Genomic DNA, 21913 nt, shown 5'->3' with positions numbered 1-21913 from the left:
TCGGTTCCTTCGTCCAGTCGTCGACTCTCCCTTCCAAGCCAAAAGCCTTGCCTTTCATTCAGTTCTCTCCCATTCATTCCAGCCTAGCTGCCACTCACCCAGCAGCGCGTCTGTCCCGGACTCGGCGTCGGAGCCCCGATTCGCCTCCCGCGGCCCCCATGAACATTTGCTCGTTCACGAATACTACTCATCGAGCTTCTGGACATTAGAACTTAAAACCTGCCACTCGACTATTTTACAGATGTACAGGAGGTCCCCAGGCACTGCCTCTGCACAAACGAGAGGCTTCCCTTCCATCATTTTGATTTCATTCGGCGAGCCACGTTCAGACATTCAAGCTTGCCACCAACGTCAGGACCAAGGGAGCTTTCCTTAACAAGCCCAGGGGCCGCTTATTCGCCCTGATGAAGGCGGCTACCGTATACTAACACACATCCCTCTGATGCATTCTCAAGATGGATGACATTGCCGCCAAAACGTATACTGAATGCAAGGGTGAAGCATGAAACCCATCTCTTGAGGTTTTTTTTTTGTCATATATTGTTAATACAATTATTAAAAACCCTGTTGGTTGAAAGCATTACCGATTTACCCCCCTGCTACGTTGGCACCAGATACTTCACAAATCTGAACTCTCGCTTTAGGCACTTGAAACATGATGCTTTTGCTATACCAGATATTTTACAACTCTGTATACTTGTTGTAGGACTTAGATTGTTACAGGTCCATAATAGCGCTGAGTCATTGAAGTTTATGATCTCCATATATTTCCCTCACGGGTTATGTGATGCATTTGAAGAATATTATGCACTGAAGACCATTTTAAGTTTTTGATATGTCTTTTATTAATAATGTTGAATTTTGCTATAAATGTTTTTCTGTTTTTTTCTTAATACAAATAATGTAGATTCACAGCCCCTGATGTGTGTGATTTTCTTTTTCCTTTCTGGAGTAATTTCATGGGCTATTTACTTAGGGATTCAGTCCATTAGTATCATTGTGAATGTTTCCCCAATATAACTTTATATATGTGTGGTTTCATTTAATGACAACAATTGGAGTGAACTTTCAGAGTAACAGTTCTACCTTTTTTGATCTTGCCGGACAGTCAGCCAATCACTACAGAGTGCATTTGGGTCTCCTAGGAGACTAAAACACAAGGAGTTTTGTGCACCTACCTCACTTCCTGCCTACCCCAGACACCCTGGAGCCCAAGGTGGGCTTCACTCGTGAATCCCGCCAAAGGCAAAGCGAACAATGAGACCAAACCTGGTTTGGCACGCAGAGTAAATCTCAAGATAGACCTGTCCACAAAGAAATGACGAAAAAAGAAGACCGGGCAATTTTGACAAAAATGGCACCCTTGGGTGCTTTACTGCAGCTGCGAAAGCAACCCGCGGTAAATGCACCCCACAGTAGTTAATATGAAACCACTGCCACCAGCCATTCAGTGAGGAAAGGGTAGCATAAAAATGTTACACGAGAAGCTAGACAAGGGCTAGAAAGTTACACATGTAAAGTCAAGTCAATTTCACTTTACTGCTCTTGGAAACAGTAGTTTAGCCAAGAGAAGGTATTTAACCCTTTGGGAAATCTGAAAAGACTTCCCCTGTGCCACTGCACTGAAGGTGCTGTGTGACACAATGTAAAAGATGAAGCCCATTGAGTTGGTCAGACTCGATAACCAAAAGAAACAGTTTAAAATAAAAAAAAATATATATATATATATATATTCACATTAAAATACATGAGAGGATGGGAAAAGGGTCTCACTCTCCAGGTTAAAAAAAAAAAAAATCAAGTCCTTAAAATCCAGCTAAGTTGCTAGGGGTCTCTAATGCGGAGGGAATTAGCACATTTATGAGAATTCTCCCTAACACAAGTCAACTAACCTTACCAGCATAACTGAATCATCTAATTAGATGGGAAACTTTATCCCTTGACAAGAAGTACAAGATCTCCATTGAGAGGGGAGTCTGCCCTCATATGCAAAAGAGATATTTTGATACAAATAAAATGTACATAGTGAAGTTTAAAGTTAGCCGTACATGCATATTATTGAAAGTAGGCTCACACAAACACAAATGGATAAAGCTATTGTCTGCTTTTAGTGAATAACATCAGAGTAACAGAAAAGAATCAGGCAAATATACTACTCATTGGAGGATATGTGATTTTCACTGAGATATACTGACGATGTTTGAAGTGCAAAAAGCTGCGACATTCTGCTTTTGGAACTTCTCCAATATACAGTCACCGGAGTACTGCACACCGTTTTTGCTCATCCAAACATGCTGCAATTGTACCTCATCAAGCTACGGATGCGAGTAGAACACTGTCCGGATTAAAGTGGAAACATAAATATTGCCCCACTGAAACTGGTCCACATTTGTGGTGATGGCCCTTGAATAAAAGCCACAATCCATAGTAAACTCGTCTTGGGGGGCTGAGTATACTAGACCCTTCAAGTAGATAAAGCTGGTCTATTTTTAAGCATCAATTAAATTAAAATACCGTTTTTAGAAGCTTGTGTTCACAGACTATCGGCTATTAAAAACATAAGGAGTTGCCACAGATAGTCCTCTGGATCCCACAAACACTAAGTTCGACTTTGATTGAAAGTGTGGGAGTGAGGCTGAAAAGAGGTGAAGCGATGGTATAGAGTAGATGAGAATACAGAAACACCTGTGAAGTGATAACTTGTCATCCTTTGATTCTTCATAACCCATCCACTTTTAGATCGGCAGCGCACCAGCATCCCCTTGGGCCAGGTGGAACAAAGTAGAGCAAGTCAGCTGCTGCTCTATGTCCTCACTTTTTCCTTCATCATCCGCACCTCTGGCATCTAATTTAGTTAATTTAGAGATCTGTAACATTAGTATCGCTTCAAATGTTTGTACACTATTTTTTGCACATAATTGAAACATAAGGAACTCTGCCCAGTTTCCCGTCTACTGGAAGACCTACACCAGAATATCAATTTTCCAGCACTACTGTAAGCTTGAAATGGGAAAGTACACTTTGTGACCTTTCAGAGAGTTATGCCGGCAACTGCTCAGTGAAACGCTACATTTTGCACAATGCATTGTACTAATCCACTAGAGGCTTGGCACCTGAATGTGAACTTCTAAGACTCCTTCAGAGGGAAGATCCAGCAAACATGTAAACACTGCAGAAATAAACATCAGCAAAATGTGTAGGGAACATTAGACCGATTTTGGACATGTAATATTAGAGACAGTCCTTGGCGACGACTGATGCAGAGGGCATTCTGGCACATGGGTGCTTGATAATAGAGTCTTTTTTCACTTAAGATTCTTTCGTTTGCAACCTTCCCATAGCTGGGCACACAATACCGTCAGGCATGTGTGCAAATAAGCCAACACCCTCTGCTCCCCCCATCCCTGAAGCAAAATTTGGTAAAGTGCAAGAGGGTGGTGTGTGAAAATACCAACACGCCCAGAATATTGTAAAGGAGAGTTGGGATTTGTAACATTAAGAGTGGTCTTCCCTACAGAGGCATAGTTTATTCTGGAGCATGTAGTGCCATATGGGGGTCACTCTGTGGTATGTAGTTCTAATAGGCCACCTACCCTAAGTGATGCAGAGTGTAAACTAATGTGTGTAATCCAGTAGGAACCGGTGTACAGAGACAGACAGAACATTCTGGAACAAGTAAGTACTTTTTGGAGGGATGGGGTGTGGGGCGTGGGTAAAAATAAACTTTATTTCTGGAGAGGTCGTTTTATTGCGATGGAAGCTGCATTTTGACAAGAGTACTATTTACTGAATGGAGTAACGGCCTTCCCGTCACATGCTGGTTTTCCCGAATGGAGTGCAGCACAGAGCCTCTTATGACACGTAGTCCTGTTGAGGCATCTGTAATACGAGAGGCCAGCTACTTTATGGAAGCAAATTGTAATGCTTTTTGGCAGAAGTATTCCAATGTGGCTATCTGCCCTATTTTAGAGGTAGAATGCTTCCTATGCGTTCTGGCACCTGTGGTTCTTGGAGGACAGCTGTACTGAGGCAGAAAGCATTCTGCCACAAATTCAACTTTGTGAGCTTCTAGGTCACTGAAGATTATTCAATCTGGAATATACAGCCGTTAGGAAAAATTATCCTGTTTACATTGATTTCAATGGAACCCTGAGCAGAACTGTCGCCGTCTTGGTGTCCTGGTTGCCTTTGGTGTCAGAGATGTTTTCTTCGTCTCACTCAGCTGCACAACTCACATATTTTGGGGACACCGGTCAGTGCGCCTAAGGCTGCCAGTGCAAAGTTTCTGCCATTTACTTCTTCCTATATTTTTACATTTCATGGTGCAGTAAGGTGTGTGCAGTCATTAACAAAACTATTTCCACTTAATCCAGTGAGGTAATGGACATTATTGGGTTTTGCTTTATAGCACAAAACTAAAATTCCAAAAGGTTCACTTCTGAAGCAATAGCTCCACACCAAGCGAGAAAGAAAATCTGTAGGTTGTACAATGCATCATACACTTTCGGGAGCATTCTGGGGTTTTGGACACATCACGATTTCGTCAGGACATGCTTCCCAGGAAGCTCGAAATGAAGCTCTACAACAAAGGCCCTACTCTGGGAACAGCTGTCTTTGGGTTTAAAAAGATGCTTGGACATCTCTAGGTTTATTCACAGCCACTAAAGCTGAATCACCCAGGTTTCTCAGCCTCGGTTGTATACAGCAATTAAACGTTTCATACCACTATAAATCATAAGAAATGAGGACTTACCTGAGCTATCTGATCTTCAGCCAGCACAGTCCCCCTCTCCTTATATTTTGCCTAAAAGACAAAAAAAAAAGAATCTTTTCATGCATGTTTGTCAAGACGGCCACCCTATTTTAATGAATTCTGTTCAATGCTTTATCAGAGTACAAACTGTGAGAAAATGGCACTAAAACCAATTTTTAAATTTCAGCACCAAGGTGGTCATCAAAAGCATTTCTGGCTTATACTTATGGTCGTTTTAATTAAAAAATAAAAAGAAGAGCAGACCTCAAGACACTCATGCCTAAGTTAAATGGTTCCACCGTCTTCATGTTTGAAGGGACAGATGAGATATTTAATCTACAAAAGCAAAATGAAGTCTGCCAGGTAGAGGGTGAACATCATAAGTGCCAAAACGCATACTTGTTTTGGTGCCTTCCTCTTTTTTATTAATCTAGATAGGCAGCCATTGCAGCCCAATCTCATTTTCACGGTAGTGCTGTCATTACAGCATTGTGTTAAGGCGGCTCAGATCCATTCCCCACAAAGAGTATTTATCTCACAAACGGCCTCTATCAAAAGCCACTCCAAGGACTAGGAAGGCCACATGTCAGGGGGACAGGGGCAAAAATGCAAGATACTAGCCAGGCAAGAAAAAGTGACTTGCCACCTCAATTCTACACATGCAAACAGCACACCATCACTTACTCACCAACAGTCAAATATGGCTAGTGGGCAGTGTAAATTCTGCACCTTTGGGGCATGGCGCATTACTGCTCATTTTAGCCCTTCTAGCTAACACTGCCAAGGTCATGGCTTGAAAACATTTGTACTGCAATAACCTGATGGCACAGACAAGGCGACATGCGTTGCATACATCTTTGAAAATTCTGACAATTGTGCAATCACATGCACGTTATTTAGTGCAAATGTGTTCTGCATGTAAAGTATAGCAGAGCGCTCAACTGTAGGTCTTTGCCATAGCGGTTGATAGACTATAAATACCCATTCATTCTCTTATGCTTCAATACAGACAGAAACATCCAAAGGGGGTGGCCTAGCTATCATCGGCAAATCGGACCTAGCTATCAAAGACACAGAACCCATGACACTCCCATCAGCGGAGTTACTCTCAGTCAAACTGGGATATCTCCATCATGTACCATCACTCTACATTTGATCTACAGACCCCCAGGCCCACTAGGATCAATCGAAGACATATCGTCTCTTCTGAACACTAACGTCAAACCTGGATCCCAAATAATTATGCTTGGTGACCTTAACTTGGGCTTTAATGACCCCAAAGACCATAATGCCACCATCCTAGCAAACACGATTGCCAAAGCTGGCCTCACCATTAACACACACTAAAGGCCGCACTCTGGACTGGGTTGCAGACATCAACTGTACCATGTCCATCACTGTCTCTGAACCCTGTGTATGGACAGACCACTACCTGATCTCGCTCACCATCCAAGACACTCCCAAAACTAACTCAGTCAAGCCTATGGCTCCACCAGCCTTAACCAGATGCAAAAAGAATGTAACTACTGCTAACCTCCTACCTCTAATTCAACCTATCACTAAACCTACCCACCTCCCTACTGACCCCACTGAACTGGTTGTTTTGTATAACACTATCAACTCAGCCATAGACATCATTGCTCCACTAAAACCGAGTAAGGAAAAACCACTAGCTCATAACACGTGGTTTACCCCTAGCATAAAAGCTCTTTGCAAAGAAAAAAAAAGACTGGCGTAAACTAGCTGGAAAAAGAACCCATCAATTCAGAATATAAATCTCCTTACCTCCCTCAGAGACTGATACAAAAAAGAAATCATACTTACAAAAAAAGAAACTTTCAACGAAAGAATCATAAACGCCAATTCAAGTACCAGGGAAATCTTCTCTATACTCAGATAATTAGAATCCCAATTGCCCCCAACGACTCGTGCTCCAAAAACAAAATTTGGTGCACCAACATCCAAAACACCCTCTGTAACAAAACTGCCATGCTCCAAGATAAAATTATAGGCAAAAAAAACAAAAAAAAAAACACGCTTTATAAGATCGCTCTTGCAACCCAGGAAGCCATCTTGCAAGAACTTGCTAACAACCAAACTAAACCACCCAACCAATTCAAATTCGGATCAATCTCAACTACTGAGGTAGAAAACATCATCAGATCACTCAAACCTTCACGGTGTCTCGGGGAAACCTGTCCAGCACCCATTATCAAGGAAGGAGCAAAGGACCTAACTCCCTTTGTCACCACCTTCATTAATTCCTCATTCAAATCCTGCTTTGTTCCCACCAATCTGAAAGATGCATGGGTACTAACACGTCTATATATATATATATATATATAACAATGCATTACTTACCATAAAAGCATTTCTGATGGTTGTATCTGCTTAGATTCACATGCTGTGCATAGGTCCGACATCCAGTGGTCACTGCAGAGTATTGCATTTTGCTTTTCGTAGTCGAAAAGGGGACGTCGACAAGGCGTGTCTGTAACACTATCCCTATAGTGACGTGGGTTGTACCCACAATCCCTCACGCGTCGAGGTCCCTCGGTTTGTATTTTTCTGCCCTGAGGGAGCCTTCTAGACGTGAGTGAGTACAGAAAAGAGAGATATAAAAGGAAGTCTATGTTCCTTCCATCCGAGCGGGGAGGAAGGGTGGGCGCATGTGAATCTAAGCAAGCAGATACAACCATCAGAAATGCTTTTACGGTAAGTAATGCATTGTCTTCTGATGTTTGTTAATCTGCTTAGAATCACATGCTGTGCATAGACTAGCGAGCAGTACCCGGAGTTGGCGGTGGGTTATGAGAAGGAACAGTAGAGAAAAGATGTCTTAATACTGCCTGTCCCACCTGGGAGTCAGATCTAGAGTGTGCATCTAGACAGTAGTGTTTTGTAAAGGTGTGCACAGAACTCCAGGTAGCCGCTTTGCAGATGGACTCAAGGGGAACATTTGCAATGAATGCTATGGATGCCCAAGTGCCTCGAGTGGAATGTGCTCTTGGCTTGAAGGGTAGTTCTCTCTTAGCAAGAGTGTAACAGAGAGTGATGCATTGTACAATCCATCTAGATATAGTGGACTTAGAGACTGCATCTCCTTCTCTTCCTGCTGCCACCGAGACAAAGAACTGATTAGTCTTTCTCAGTGATCTGGTTCTTTCCATGTAGAACATGACAGCTCTGCATACATCTAGTGTATGCATACTTTTTTCTCCCAAGTTGGAAGGGTTTTGAAAGAACGTTGGTAGTTCTATAGATTGGTTTACATGAAATTTAGAGATGAATTTTGGTGCAAACCTGTGTGCGAAGAACCACCTTATCCTTGTGAACTGATACGAAGGGGTCTAATACAGAAAGAGCCTGTAGTTCACTTACTCTCCTAATGGAGGTGATAGCTATTAGGAAAGCAGTCTTAAGAGTGAGGTATTTAAGAGTTGCCTTGTGCATGGGTTCGAAAGGAGTGCCCATGAGTCTAGAAAGTACCACGTTTAAGTCCCATCCGGGAGCTGGGCTAGCTATTTGGGGGTGTATTCTCTTTACCCCTTCCATGAAGGCCATTATAACTGGTATCTTCCACCACGACACTAAGTTGGGAAGTGGTGTATGCAGAAAGTGCCGCTAGGTGGACTTTAATGGAATTAAACACTAGACCTGAATCCAGTAAATGGGTCAAGTACAGAATAATGTTAGTGGCAGAGCAGTCAACCGGGTTGATGTTCTTACTTCTACACCAGATGACAAATCTTTTCCACTTGCTAGAATAGCAGTGGCGAGTATTAGGTTTTCTGGCTTCCCTGAGGATGTCCATACATCTCTGAGGGAGATGTAAATGTCCAAATTCTATGATCTCAGGAGCCAGGCTGCTAAGTTCATGGTCTGAGGGCATGGATGCAGTGTCCTGCCCTTGTCTTGTGACAGCATGTTGTACGGGCAAGGAAGTTTCATTGGGGGAGATAGGGACATCTCCATCAAGTGAGCGAACCATGGCTGCCGGGCCCACATTGGGGCCACTAGTATCATGGTCACCTGCTCTTGGTGCATCTTGTGCACCACCTTGTTGAGGAGGGGAGTCGGGGGAAAGGCGTAAACAAATTTCCCTGACCATTGAATCAACAGACCGTTCCCCTTGGACTGGTTCTGGGGGTACCTGGAGGCGTAACTTTGGCATTGTGAGTTCTCCAGGGTTGCGAACAGGTCTATTTCCGGGAAACCCCATTGCGTGAAGACGTTTAAGACGATGTCTTCTTGCAATTGCCATTCGTACTCTTTGGGTAGGGGGAAGTCTCTGCTGAGTTTGTCTGCTAGCAGATCGAGTTCCCCTGGTACATGTTGTGATAGTAGGAACATGTTGTGTTTGAGAGCCCACTTCCATATATTGTGGGACAGCTTGGACAGTCCTGGAGAGTGAGTGCCCCCTTGCTTGTTGAGATAGTACATGGCTGTGGTGCTGTCTGTGAGGACCATCACTGCCTTTCCTTGTAAGTGTTCCTGAAAGGCTTTCAGTGCTTTGAACACTGCTAATAGTTCCAGCAGGTTTATATGTTTGGATGCTAAGCTCGCAGTCCACACTCCGTGAGCAGTCTGATGGGATAGGTGAGCCCCCCATCCTGTAAGGGATGCGTCTGTGGTTAGAGTGGCTTCCACTGAGGGTGTGGCAAAAGTCTTCCCTAATAACAGGTTTTCCTTTGTCCACCACCGTAGCGAGAGAACCAAGGCCTGCGAGACCACCACTAGATCGTCCCATTGTCCGCTGGCCTGACACCACTGTCTGTAGAGCCACTCTTGCATTGGGCGCATGCGCAGGCGCGCGTGAGGTACCAAATAAATACATGACGCCATCATCCCTAGCAAACGCATTGCTTTGCGTACCGTAACCTCTCGACCTGCCACATAATGGGGGATCTGAAACAGCATGTTTTGGACCCTCTCGTTGGAGGGGAAGACGAGGCCGTCCTTTGTTCGAATTAGAGCCCCTAGGAATTGTTTGATTTGGCTGGGGTCTAAGCTGGACTTCTTTTCGTTGATGGAGAAGCCCAGTTGGGACAAAAGGTCTACGGTCCTTTGGGTATTGGAGAAGCAGGTTTTGTAAGAATCCCCTGTTATGAGCCAGTCGTCGAGGTACGGGTAAACCGGGATGGATAATCTGCGCAGGTGGGCCGCTGCCACTGCCAGTACTTTCGTAAATACCCTTGGTGCAGATGCTATCCCGAAGGGTAGTACTCTGAACTGGTAGTGTTTGTTCTCTATCTTGAACCTGAGGTATTTTCTGTGCGCTGGCAACATTAAAATATGAAAGTATGCATCTTTCATGTCTAGTGTTGTCATGTAATCCCCCTGTGATAACAGTGGGATTACATCCTGCAAGGTTACCATACGAAACTTTTGGGGTTTGAAAAAAATTGTTCGCTGGACGCAGATCTAATACAGGGCGCATGGTTAAATCCTTTTTGGGTACAAGGAAGTACACTGAATAAATACCTTCTGTTACCTGCGATAGGGTGACAGCCTCTATAGCTTCTTTTTTTAGTAGCTCTTCTATTTCTTGAAGAAGAATAGTGAGGTGTTCCGGTGTCATGTGCCAGTTCCGTGGGGGTCTGTATTTTGGGGAACCGTTGAATTCGATGCAGTATCCGTGGGCTATGGTGGATAATACCCAGCGGTCTGACGTTATTCCCTCCCATGCTGAAAGGAACGATGTTAGCCGGCCCCCGACCGGTGATGCATGGGAGGGGACCTGAATCTTTGGGTCATTTGTTGGTATTGGGCGTGGGGCCTTTTGGACTGGAGCCGCGCCCTCTTCCTTTGCCACGACGTTGGCCTCTTTGACTGAACTGGGTGCTTTGGTTAGAGGGGCAGTTGGTAGCAGAGTAAAATTGTTGTTGGCTTTGCTGCTGGCGTTGGCCACGAAAGGAGCGTCTATTGCCATAGCTGCGTCTGTTAGGTGGCCTAGAAATTTGGTCAAGAGTCTTGATGGTATCAAACTCCTTCGCATGTTCTAGGGCCTCATCAACTGCTTTTCCAAACAGATGTGTTTGCTCTATGGGCTTATTTATTAGGGAAGCCTGGGTTTCTGGCTTAAATCCCGAATTGCGCAGCCAGACATGGCGTTTGAGAAGTATTCCCTGAACCAGGGAACGTCCAGCTGTCTCTGCGGCATCCAAGGAGTTCTTTACGATGCCCTGGTTTACAAGAGTTCCCTCTGATATAGTAGCCAACAGGCGTGAACGCAGGGGTTCTGGTGCGTCCTCTGCTTCGCTGCGCAGCTTGCTCCACTGTGCATCTGCGTAGCTAGCTAATAGGGAATTGTTATTCGCAATCCTAGTTGAGAAGGCGGCGGAGGTCGTGATTCTCTTCCCAAGTGCATAGAGCTTCTTGCCCTCTTTGTCAGGTGGTGCCTCACTAGTAGATAGTGGTACCCCCGCTCTCTTTCTTGCGTTAGTAACTACCAGAGAGTCCGGAATAGAATGTCCCCTGATGTACAAAGGGTCAGAAGACGAAGGGCTGAAGAGCTTTTCTATCCGAGGGTTGACCCCTCTGACTAAGGCCGGATTGGAAAGGGAAGGAGTTATTCTTCTCCTTATAGAAGCCAGGAGTGGAATGGACTGACTGACTGAGGCTTTTTCTTTAATAACTTTTTCTACAAAGTCTATGTCCGGAAGAGTCTCCCCTGTGTCCATTTCAAAATGCGCTGCTGCCTTGCGCAATAGTGCATTAAGTGAAGGCTGGTCATCTATGGGGGAGGTGTTCCCAATAGGTGAGTCCTTGGGAGGAGAAGGGTGAAAGACATCAGGGTCTGAGTGCACTGATGGGGATTGCCAAGGCTGCACTGATTTGGAGTGCCAGGGCTGTGAGGTAGCTGTATCTTCCTCAAAAGCTCCTGCGCTAGTGTAAGGGTCTTCCTCAAACCTCTCCTCCTCATGTTCTTCCTCTCCACCTAAACACTCCTCATCTTCCTGGAGGTATTGCTCCTCTTCAGTGAGGTCATATGCATCTGTAGAAGGGGGAAACAGCCTAGGAATCTTGACCCTAGGGTCATCCTGGGTCCATTCTCTTGGTCTTTTGGGTGTGGGTGGGTTTTGGCTACCCAAAAACCTCTCCATCTTTTCCATACAAGAATGGAGTCTTTCCATGGTCTCATGGGGAACCCCTGAATAGTCTAGAGGGGGGAAATCAGTGTTATCACCTTCAAAACGCTTCGAACGCTCCCACAACGTCGACGAAAGGTTTCCATCGCCCTCAGAAAAGCCCTCCGGTAGTTCAGAATTGCCTTTAGATGAATGGGGCAGTTCCTGGCTACTCTTGTGCTTTTTCGGCGTTTCTATTTCCTTGGGTGCGGTATTCGACGTCTGTTTCGTCGTCCGCTTACGTTTATCCTCGGAAACAATTCTCGCCAGACTCTCGACGACGAGTTCGTCAGTCGAGGGTTCTGGAGTCGGCGTTGCCTGCGCTGCGCGCTGTTTTTCGACGGCCGCTCTATGGAGCGTTACGTCGGATGTTTTTGAGGTAGCGCCCGTGTTAGATGAAAGCCCAATCGCTGGTCGCGGCTGCGTTTGTGGGTGGGGGTGGGGCTTGAGACCCTTGCGGTCTGAGGTCGACGCCGGAGTGCCCTGCGTCCCCTTCGGCGCTGGTGGATCCTTCGTCCTCGACGAAGAAGAGCCGTGGGTTGTGTGCTTAGGCCTATGGGGTCTGTGTGCGTCCTTGTCGCCGGGGTGTTCATCCCCATAAGCAGGGCGTGAGCCGAGCCCGTCGGGGCCGGGGACGGACGTCGAGGAGCGCGAGCGCTCCTTCTGGGGGTTATGACTTCCGTAACGGACGTCGAGTTATCACCCTCCTCGTCACTTTCTGTAACAGCGGGTGAGGAAACTGACTTCGACATAGCGTAGTCCGCCCACCTCTTAACTTTCCGTTCTTTAAGTGTTCTTGGTTTCAAGAGCTTACAGGCCGCGCAGCTGTCCTCTTTATGATCGAGGGGCAAGCAACGATTACAGAGCTTGTGTTTGTCCTTCCAAGTGTATTTGCCCCTACAGCGTGGGCAAAACTTAAAAGGTGTCCTCTCCATAGCTGAGGCAATAAAAACTGGTGATAACAACCCCAAGGGAAAGATAGGGGAGAAAGAAAGACATTCTCTATGAGAAGATAAAAGTTCGAACCCCCACTCTCCCTACTGTATGTTGGCCGGCGAGGCCTGGCCACGTGTTCGGCAGCGCCGAGGGATCTCCTCCGTCTCTTCCTCTCCGTCGAAAACTTGCACGGCGGAGAAACAGCTTCACAGCTAACGTCGAGGGGAGGGATCTTTACAATAAGTATATATTAAGGACCGAGGTCCGTAGTAATTGTTTTGCAATGTCTCTCTAGGAGCTCCGCGTAAGGCGACCATAAGCTGGGCGGAAAAAAACAATCTGAGGGACCTCGACGCGTGAGGGATTGTGGGTACAACGCACGTCACTATAGGGATAGTGTTACAGACACGCCTTGTCTACGTCCCCTTTTCGACTACGAAAAACAAAATGCAATACTCCGCAGTGACCACTGGATGTCGGACCTATGCACAGCATGTGATTCTAAGCAGATTAACAAACATCAGAAATATATATATAAACAAAAAAAATAAAAACCTAACCTGGACCCCAGCACCCTGACCAACTACAGGTCAATTACGACAGTACCGTTTCTCCTTAAAAATCTTGATAGAGCTGCCCATATCCAGATCCAATCCTATCTGGAGATCAATAACCTTCTAGGCACCCGGAAATCTGTTTTCAGACCTAGACATGGAACCGAGACGGCCGTCATCGATCTCAAGGACCAACTGGACAACCGAAAAGACAAACGGGAAATCTCCATTCTCTTGCTTTTAGACCTACCCGCCGCATTTGATTTGGTTGAGCATAAAGTCTTATGTAACCACCTCAAATCAGCTGCCAACTTCTCCCAAGAGGCCGCTACCTGGATAAAGTCCTTAGAAAACAGAACTATTAGAGTCTTCTCGCCCTCTTTATCAGCGGACCCAGTAGCCATCACATGTGGTGTTCCACAGGGGGGGGGGGGGTGGGGTCATGTGTCACCCAGTCTTTGTATAATATATTTACAAGCCTCGCTTTGACATACTTGACAATCTCGGTGTCTCGTACACTAATTACGCTGACGACAGCCAGATCCTCATCCCTATTCAAGGAGTCTATGACAAAGTTGTAGGACTCATCAATAAAATCTACCAAATCATACAAACCTGGATGGCCACCCACGGTCTATGCCTTAATGACGACAAGACCAAACTCCTAATCATAGGCTCCCCAAATAGACTGGGTAAACTCCCATGCCAATACAATTCCATCATTATTGGCGGTATCAAGATTAATGTAGCCAAGGAAGTAAAAACCTTAGGTTTTTACCTGGATTCGGCACTCAAACCTCAACAAGCAAGTAAATGCTACAGCCTCTGCAACCAGTTACACGTGTAAACTGATCTATGCTTGTAAACCATTTCTGACCACAGACACATGCATAACTATTGCACGAGTGCTAATCCTATCTAAATTGGATTACTGATATATGATATATGGCATTTGTAACGCGCCTATACACAAGTGTTTCAAGGCGCGACGAGGCAGGGAGGGGGGAACAGGGGGGAAAGACAGACAACGATCCTACTAGGCCAGGTGTCATTCAGATCGCGCAAGTGCAGGGGTAGGGGGAAGGGAAAAAGGGGAAGGGGAGGGGCGGGGGGTGTGCTGAACAGGGTAAGTAGAATAAAAAATAAATAATAAATAGGGCTAGCTGGTGGCAAGTGCAAGGTAAGTGCAGACAAGTCCTGGGAGGGGGGGCTGTAAGGGATGCAGAGACAGTCCCACAGTGCAGGGGTTGCCAGGGAGGCAGTACAAGTGGAGAGTGGCTGGGCCAAGGGCCGAGGTCGGTGAGAGTGGCCCAGGTGCAGGTTCAGTGCAGTATCAATGAAGAATTAGAAGGGGAGAGGGAGAGAGCAAGCAGAAGCAAAGAGGAAGGTTTTGAGGTGCTTCCGGAACCGAAGATGGTTCTCCTCAAGTTTCAGGGAGGCGGGAAGGCTGTTCCAGAGAGAGGCCCCTGCCGCAGAGAGAGATCTACCCCCAGCTCGTTGCTTCGAGAAGCGGCTGACCCTGAGGGAGTTGGAGACAGATGAGCGAAGGGCTCAGGAAGGAAGATATGTAGGAAGAGAGTTGAAGGTATTTAGGCCCCAGGCCCCAGAAGGCCTTGTGGACAATGCAGAGGGTTTTGAACTTAATCCTCGCAGCCACAGGGAGCCAGTGTAGAGATTTCAGTCCTGGAAAGATACGGTCCCTGGGCTTGAGGCCAAGGACAAGTCTCGCAGTCCTGTTCTGGATGAGTTGCAGAGGGCGGAGAGTAGAGGCAGGCAGATTAAGATAGAGGCTGTTACAGTAGTCCAGCTTCGAGAGAACCAGGGCTCTGGAGACCGTGAGCTTCTGGAGGCAGGGTACTGAGCAGACATCAGTAATGGATGTTCCCTCCACCCCACGGCTCACAGCTCCTTCACAGGACTGCTGTAAAGCAAGAGGGCTCTTCCAGGACAGCAGCAGAAGTTGGTCGCCAGGCCTCCTTCCAAGTCTTGCAGCTGGACAGGATACTTAGCTCCTTCAGGTTACTCCAGGATCCTCTTCTTATCCCAAAAGCCGAGTAAGAGCAGAAACTCCCACTTGCCAAATACAGAACTAGCCCCCCACTCCAATCAGGACCACTGACGGGACCACTCATGCATAACACAGACACACTGAAACCAGTTTGTGGAATGGGACCAGACAGTCCCAGCCAACATCCTGCCAGCAAACACACATAGCCCTCAAGTAGCCCGCCAAAAGCCTCTGCTTTCCCGGGCACTAGAAGGCAATATAAAGGATTTTCCTGGCCTCACAGGCCAGGAAGATGACTAAAAGACAAGATGGCCAAAGGAGAAGTGAAAAACCTTGTGGCATGGCCATGTTTGGTCACTAGCCACAGTGAGTAGCCAAACACAGTAAGGCTAAAACGAAAAGCACCAACAACAAAAAAAGACAAAAAGTCACTGCTGCCACCAACTTGTCCATTTAGCACACCGAGAGTAACCAAAAATCCATTAAGTGTTACTCTAGGGCAAAAAAATAAATAAGTGTACCTAGTGCTAACAAGTTACTAAAAGTAGTAACTAAGTAACAGGACTAAGGGAAACAGAGTTTCCCAGTACTGAGAGCCTGAAGGACGTCAGTTTCCCTATAACAGATGAGCAAAAGACAGTGCAGTGAAGCTTAAGGCTTCACTGCACTGTAAAAAGTACAGGTCAGTATCAAAAATAAAAGCAACAACTTTGGGGGTCCATTAAAATGGAAGGAGAGGTGCAGTAAAGAGAAATCTTTCCTAACATTATCAAAGGAATTGACTTGTATGCATTAATTAAACAGTAATAAATTTCCAGCAAACCACAGCGACGGGCCCTTCCATGCATCATTCCCCAGTACATATCCTTTTACTCCGATAGTCAATGTGGTACAATACCACTCAAATAAAGTTTGAGCCCAAAGCCTTTCTCCAGCTTCATCTAAAAAAAATTTAAAAAAACAATTTATTTTAAAAAGTACCCTGCTGGTTACTGTAATTACAGGAATGTTCTATATGTTAGTTGGTGGTTAACAATAAGCATTTGCATCAAAATCCCACGCTATTTAAAGCAGTTCATCCGAGTTCTTCACAACACAATTTACCACCAATTTCACAAAAACAATGAACAGTTTAGTAGCTTTGCGACGTGTGGGCACTTCAGATATCGCTCAGCCAGATCTTATCCTTCATTCCATTATTCCCCCCACCCCCTGTCAAAAATTACCAATTGTCAAACACATTTCAATAGATTTAATACTAGATATTTCCACTTTGTGTTGACATTTGGCATCAATCAACAGCCCACCGCCACCCCAATACGTCTTCAGCGTGATCCTTTTTTTCTGGCCCCAAACAATTTTTGTTTAAATAAATAACTAGTATAGCCATAAATTACTGGGGGGTGAGGGTTTGCTTTAGCTCGGCTACATGGGGCGATCGCGTGCTTACGCTCTCTCCAGGCCCTTGCAAAATCATTTATTGGACTCGTATAGGCAAAAATTACACATATTATAGTTATAATATAAAATGGCGCATAATAGGCCCTTTATTTCTCCATAACAATCAGAAAAGAAAAAGAAAAAAACATCATCAATTATACATAGACAAAGAGAAAAGTCATCACTGTTAGTATTGTTGCAGAAGACCTTCATCTCAGCCACTACGACACTGCTTAGTCCCACAGCAGGTAGGCAAAGATTTATCGTTCTAAGGGGCTCTGGAGCGGAGCATCCTCCCCCTCTCAGCGAGGCTGAATCATCCAGGGTCCAAATTCTAACTGCTTTCCGAAGAGTAAAACCTCTTCCCTTTAGGGGGCTACTTTCGATCCACGACCCTCATGGGTTACCATGCTGCCCTTGGCCGAAGAACAGACCATAAGCCTGAGGTGCAAAAAGAGTGGAATATTCCAGTTAGAAGTGGAAAAAACAGCTTCTCTCCTTGCTTTTGTTCCCATTGCCCCTCATCACTGTACCTGCAAAGCAAACCGACTCCCTTTCTTTCGGTGGACAATACAACAATTATTCTCCCCGGCTTGGTCATCTGACAAATATGTGACTTTGTCTTTGCTGCAGAAATACATGTTTACTTGCTGAGCCGTGAAAATGTAGGCTTTCATTGCTATTTCATTGCAGTAAATGGAAATAAATATCCAAGATGGCTGCGCATCAGAGCCATGTTTTCTGGCTCATTTCGGACACGCACAACAGAGGGAGGAGTGAGTTAAGAGCTAAACATCTTGAAGGAGAAAAAAAGATCAGCTTCCCTCAAATAATCTAGGGGGCCAACAAAACAAAAAAGTCCATAACCCCTCGTGTTCTGCAATACAACTTATGTGGTCGCACCGGGTGCTAGGCAGTGTTAGGTAAGAATGAATGCAGTCCAACTGGTGAGGACTACACAAGACTTATCTGCTTGGTATTAGATAACCCACCTTTTAATATAGGCCTGAACTACACAAGTTGGTAGTGTGACTGAGCAGCCAGGCTCACCTTAAGAGGGGTAATGTGAGCTGTAGAGCTGTACAATTGAAATCAGTAAGTACAAGTGTTAGAACAGTTTTTTCTGAGGTTGTACCATACTTCATCAAAACCATTCACCTGAGAATACAAGACTCCACTTTTTGTATAAGGCTGTACCACCTGAGTTCGTGGTAGCGTAGACAGAGCAGCCAGGCTCATCTTAGGAGGGAGAGAGGGCTAAAGACTGGTACAAAGAATGTTTATCACACAAATGAATCAATAGAAACACTGACAACCGGAAGTATTATTAAAAAAAATTGTTTTATTTTAAATACAATTAGTCCAAGTTAAGTCTTGGGGTAAGTACTGGCCAAAGTCACAAACACATTATAAAGAAAACACGCAGTGCTTGAAGGTACACAGACCAAAGCATATAACCTTTTTTGGAATACTGAACAGTAATTCTAGGGAGGTCAAATCTTTTTAACCACATTCAGTATCAAACAAACCTATTCTTGGGGAGTAAAACCAATGGTTACTTTCAGATTACATTCAGTAATACCAGGGTAGTAGACCCTAACAGCTGTACCGTGATGCTCAGCAAGAAATCACATAATAGGTCAACTGGACAGTCTATGTGTTTGTGAATAGTGGAAAACTTATTCTAGTTACAGTAAAAACATATAACTACTTTTGTGATCACACACAGTTCTACTAGCCGAGTAAAACCTAAAAGATGTAATATTAAATTACAGGTGCTTTTAAGATCAGTGAAACACAGATCGAGATAAGCAGTAACTCTTGTAACTTATTTCAGGATGGCACACAGCTAACTCCAGGCAAGTAAAACCCATATACTTTTTCAATGAGCTATCAGCAACTTGGGGCAGGTATAAACCTAAGACTGTTTGTGTGTCTGTCTAAAACAGACCAGGGAAAGCAAAACCCAGTGTTACTTTTTATAAATGACTCAATGTTATTCTAGGTAGGTAAAACCTCTGGACAGGCTTACAGCAAGTCAGGGGAAGCAAGACCCAGTTGGGAAACTTACACCCTCATTTTTTTAAAGAAATAGTTAGGTGAAGTCAACAGTATTACTTTTGGGGAAGAGAAACAACCAATTCACAGGTGAGTAAAATAACCTTATATCTACTTTTCAGAATGGCAGAACATGTCTAAGGTAAGTAAACCAACCTTATATATACTTTCCAGAAAGGTTAGATACTTTCATTATAATGTGAAGACAGTTTGAAACCTCTAATGACATCTAGGTAAGCCTTTCCCAGCAGTAAAAGTGTTCATACTATAACCTATGAGGAGACGCGCACTGCCAAAGCCAATAGATTCAGTCAGAAGGGTGCCTTTAAGGAGCCAGGACAGCCAAAGTCAAATGGACAAAGTCAATAGTTCCGATGCACTTCCTCTTGGATAAAGTCTTTCACAATGTCAGTTAGTTCAGGAAAATCACTGGAGGAACACAAGCCGTTAAGCCGGTGCAAGGGGAGGTTAGATAACTCCAAAAGTTAAGTAAGTGCCCTTCTAAAGTGAGAAAGCATTACCTATGGCAATAAGGTAGTACCCCCACAGTACCTCTGGTTTGAAGGAAGTGTTCCAGCTGGATTCCTCCTTGCTACAACCAAGCAGACCCTTATTCCTGTGCCTCAGTCGTGGAGACAAGAGGGAGGACTTCTGGCAGGCGCCTGCAGCAGTACTCAGGAGAGGACTTTGTCAGCTAAGGATTTTCTTAGATTAGGCAGCTTTATTGTTTCAGTGCCTTTCAAACAGCACTGATGAAGAACGAATATCACCAGTCAGATTCTCATTGTTACAAAAGTCTTGCTCTCTGGTGAGAGGACTTTTCAGATTTTAATCGTGTCTCTGGAGTTCCAGCAGGATGCCCACAAAGTTTCTGCGAGATTCGGAAAACCATGCACCACCAGATGGCTCGAGGTCCCAGGGTATTGGGGTATTGCAGCTACGCAAGATCGCAGCATGACCAGGCTCGGGTCAGCGTTGACGTTTTCAGAGTCCCCGGGTTGATTGAAAGGACGGGCTACAGCAAGCTCAGGTTACACAGCAGGCTCTCCGGTCACTGGAAATCATCTCAGCTGCTTTTCCTTCATCATACTCTTTGGTTTTGGTTCCAGTGGTCGACTTGTCTTCAGCTTCAGAGTATTTAACTGGAACTACGCACAACTTCTGCATTCTCTCCTTGCATTTTACAACAAGGGGCGGTCCGATTGTCCAATCAGGACATCCAGCCCGCCCACTGAGATTTGTCCCCATTCAGGCAACGATGAAGACAAAGGGCTGTTCAGTTTTGGACTCCTCCCACGCTTCCTGCCTTCATAGACAGACTGGAGCCTGCGCGGGGAGTCCATGGGACTTCCACCGAAGATCAAATTCACACAAAGGAATTTCCTGCCATGGATGTCAGGCGAAACAACAAGAAAGCACAAGAAACAGTAAAATGGCAAGAAAACAAGAAAGGGGCCATTTTGGTAAAATTAGCACACATGGGGGCCGTTACCGGGGCTGTGCAAACAGCCCATGGTAAAGGTGCACCGAATTAATAAAAGGTATCACTGCCACCAGCCATTGAAGGCAAGCTTATCTCTGTAATAGAAAAGTTACAGTTTTAGTGTAAAAGGGGATACATTGCATCTCCCCAGCACTCCACCAGGTGCCGTGTGCTGGTTTGACCTAATAAAATGTAAAAGGGATCCAAAGATCCGTCCTACCCTTGGGAACTGTATTTCTCAAGATTAGCCAGAGAAAGTTAAAAGGGGAGCCCCTATGGCAACCTAGCAACTATAGGCACTTATTGCCAAAAGGTAGCCAGAGAGGATAACTTAAAAGCCACTATGGAGAGTGTTAGAAATGACACCCATAAAAAGAGTAAACGATTCTGTGAGTGTGGGAAAAGGTTCCCACTCACAGAGGTACAAGGAAAAATAATCCGCTAGTAAAATCAAAAAGATCTGGGGTTGACACAGGCCAGGAACATTTATCATTACTATGAAAATCTTACCTAACAAGTAGCCAAGTAACACTTAAACACAGTATGACAATGCATTACTTACCGTAAAAGCATTTCTGATGGTTGTATCTGCTTAGATTCACATGCTGTGCATAGGTCCGACATCCAGTGGTCACTGTGGAGTATTGCATTTTGTTTTTCGTAGTCGAAAAGGGGACGTCGACAAGGCGTGTCTGAAACACTATCCCTATAGTGACATGCGTTGTACCCACAATCCCTCACGCGTCGAGGTCCCTTTGTTTGTATTTTTCTGCCCTGAGGGAGCCTTCTAGACGTGAGTGAGTACAGAAAAGAGAGATATAAAAAGGAAGTCTATGTTCCTTCCATCCGAGCGGGGAGGAAGGGTGGGCGCATGTGAATCTAAGCAGATACAGCCATCAGAAATGCTTTTACGGTAAGTAATGCATTGTCTTCTGATGTTTGTTAATCTGCTTAGAATCACATGCTGTGCATAGACTAGCGAGCAGTACCCGGAGTTGGCGGTGGGTTATGAGAAGGAACAGTAGAGAAAAGATGTCTTAATACTGCCTGTCCCACCTGGGAGTCAGATCTCGAGTGTGCATCTAGACAGTGTTTTGTAAAGGTGTGCACAGAACTCCAGGTAGCCGCTTTGCAGATGGACTCAAGGGGAACATTTGCAATGAATGCTATGGACGCCACCGTGCCTCGAGTAGAGTGTGCTATTGGCTTAAGGGCAGTTCTCTCTTAGCAAGAGTATAGCAGAGAGTGATGCATTGAACAATCCATCTAGAAATAGTGGACTTTGAAACTGCATCCCCTTCTCTTCCTGCTGCCACCGAGACGAAGAACTGATTAGTCTTCCTCAGTGGTCTGGTTCTTTCCATGTAGAACATGACCGCTCTGCGCACATCTAGTGTGTGCAGACTTTTTTCTCCCAAGTTGGAAGGATTTTGAAAGAACGTTGGTAGTTCTATAGACTGGTTTACGTGGAATTTCGAGATGAATTTCGGTGCAAACCTTGCGTGCGTGCGTGCATAGAACCACCTTATCTCTGAACTGTAACGAAGGGGT

General features: G+C 45.1%; 1 protein-coding gene across 1 annotated transcript in view; it reads right to left on the bottom strand.

Annotated features, from left to right (window-relative positions):
- SNF8 (SNF8 subunit of ESCRT-II) overlaps positions 1-21913 on the bottom strand; it is a 460264-nt gene that overhangs the window by 349037 nt on the left and 89314 nt on the right. Inside the window, exon 3 of the mRNA XM_069634581.1 lies at positions 4754-4804. Within this exon, the coding sequence (XP_069490682.1) occupies positions 4754-4804 (51 nt within the window). The remainder of the gene's footprint in view (positions 1-4753; positions 4805-21913) is intronic.

Source organism: Ambystoma mexicanum, chromosome 13 (assembly GCF_040938575.1).
Source record: "Ambystoma mexicanum isolate Mex_15411 chromosome 13, UKY_AmexF1_1, whole genome shotgun sequence".
Lineage (NCBI taxonomy): Eukaryota > Metazoa > Chordata > Amphibia > Caudata > Ambystomatidae > Ambystoma > Ambystoma mexicanum.
The sequence above is the reverse complement of the archived record's forward strand: the minus strand, read 5'-3'. Positions and strand labels throughout refer to the sequence as shown.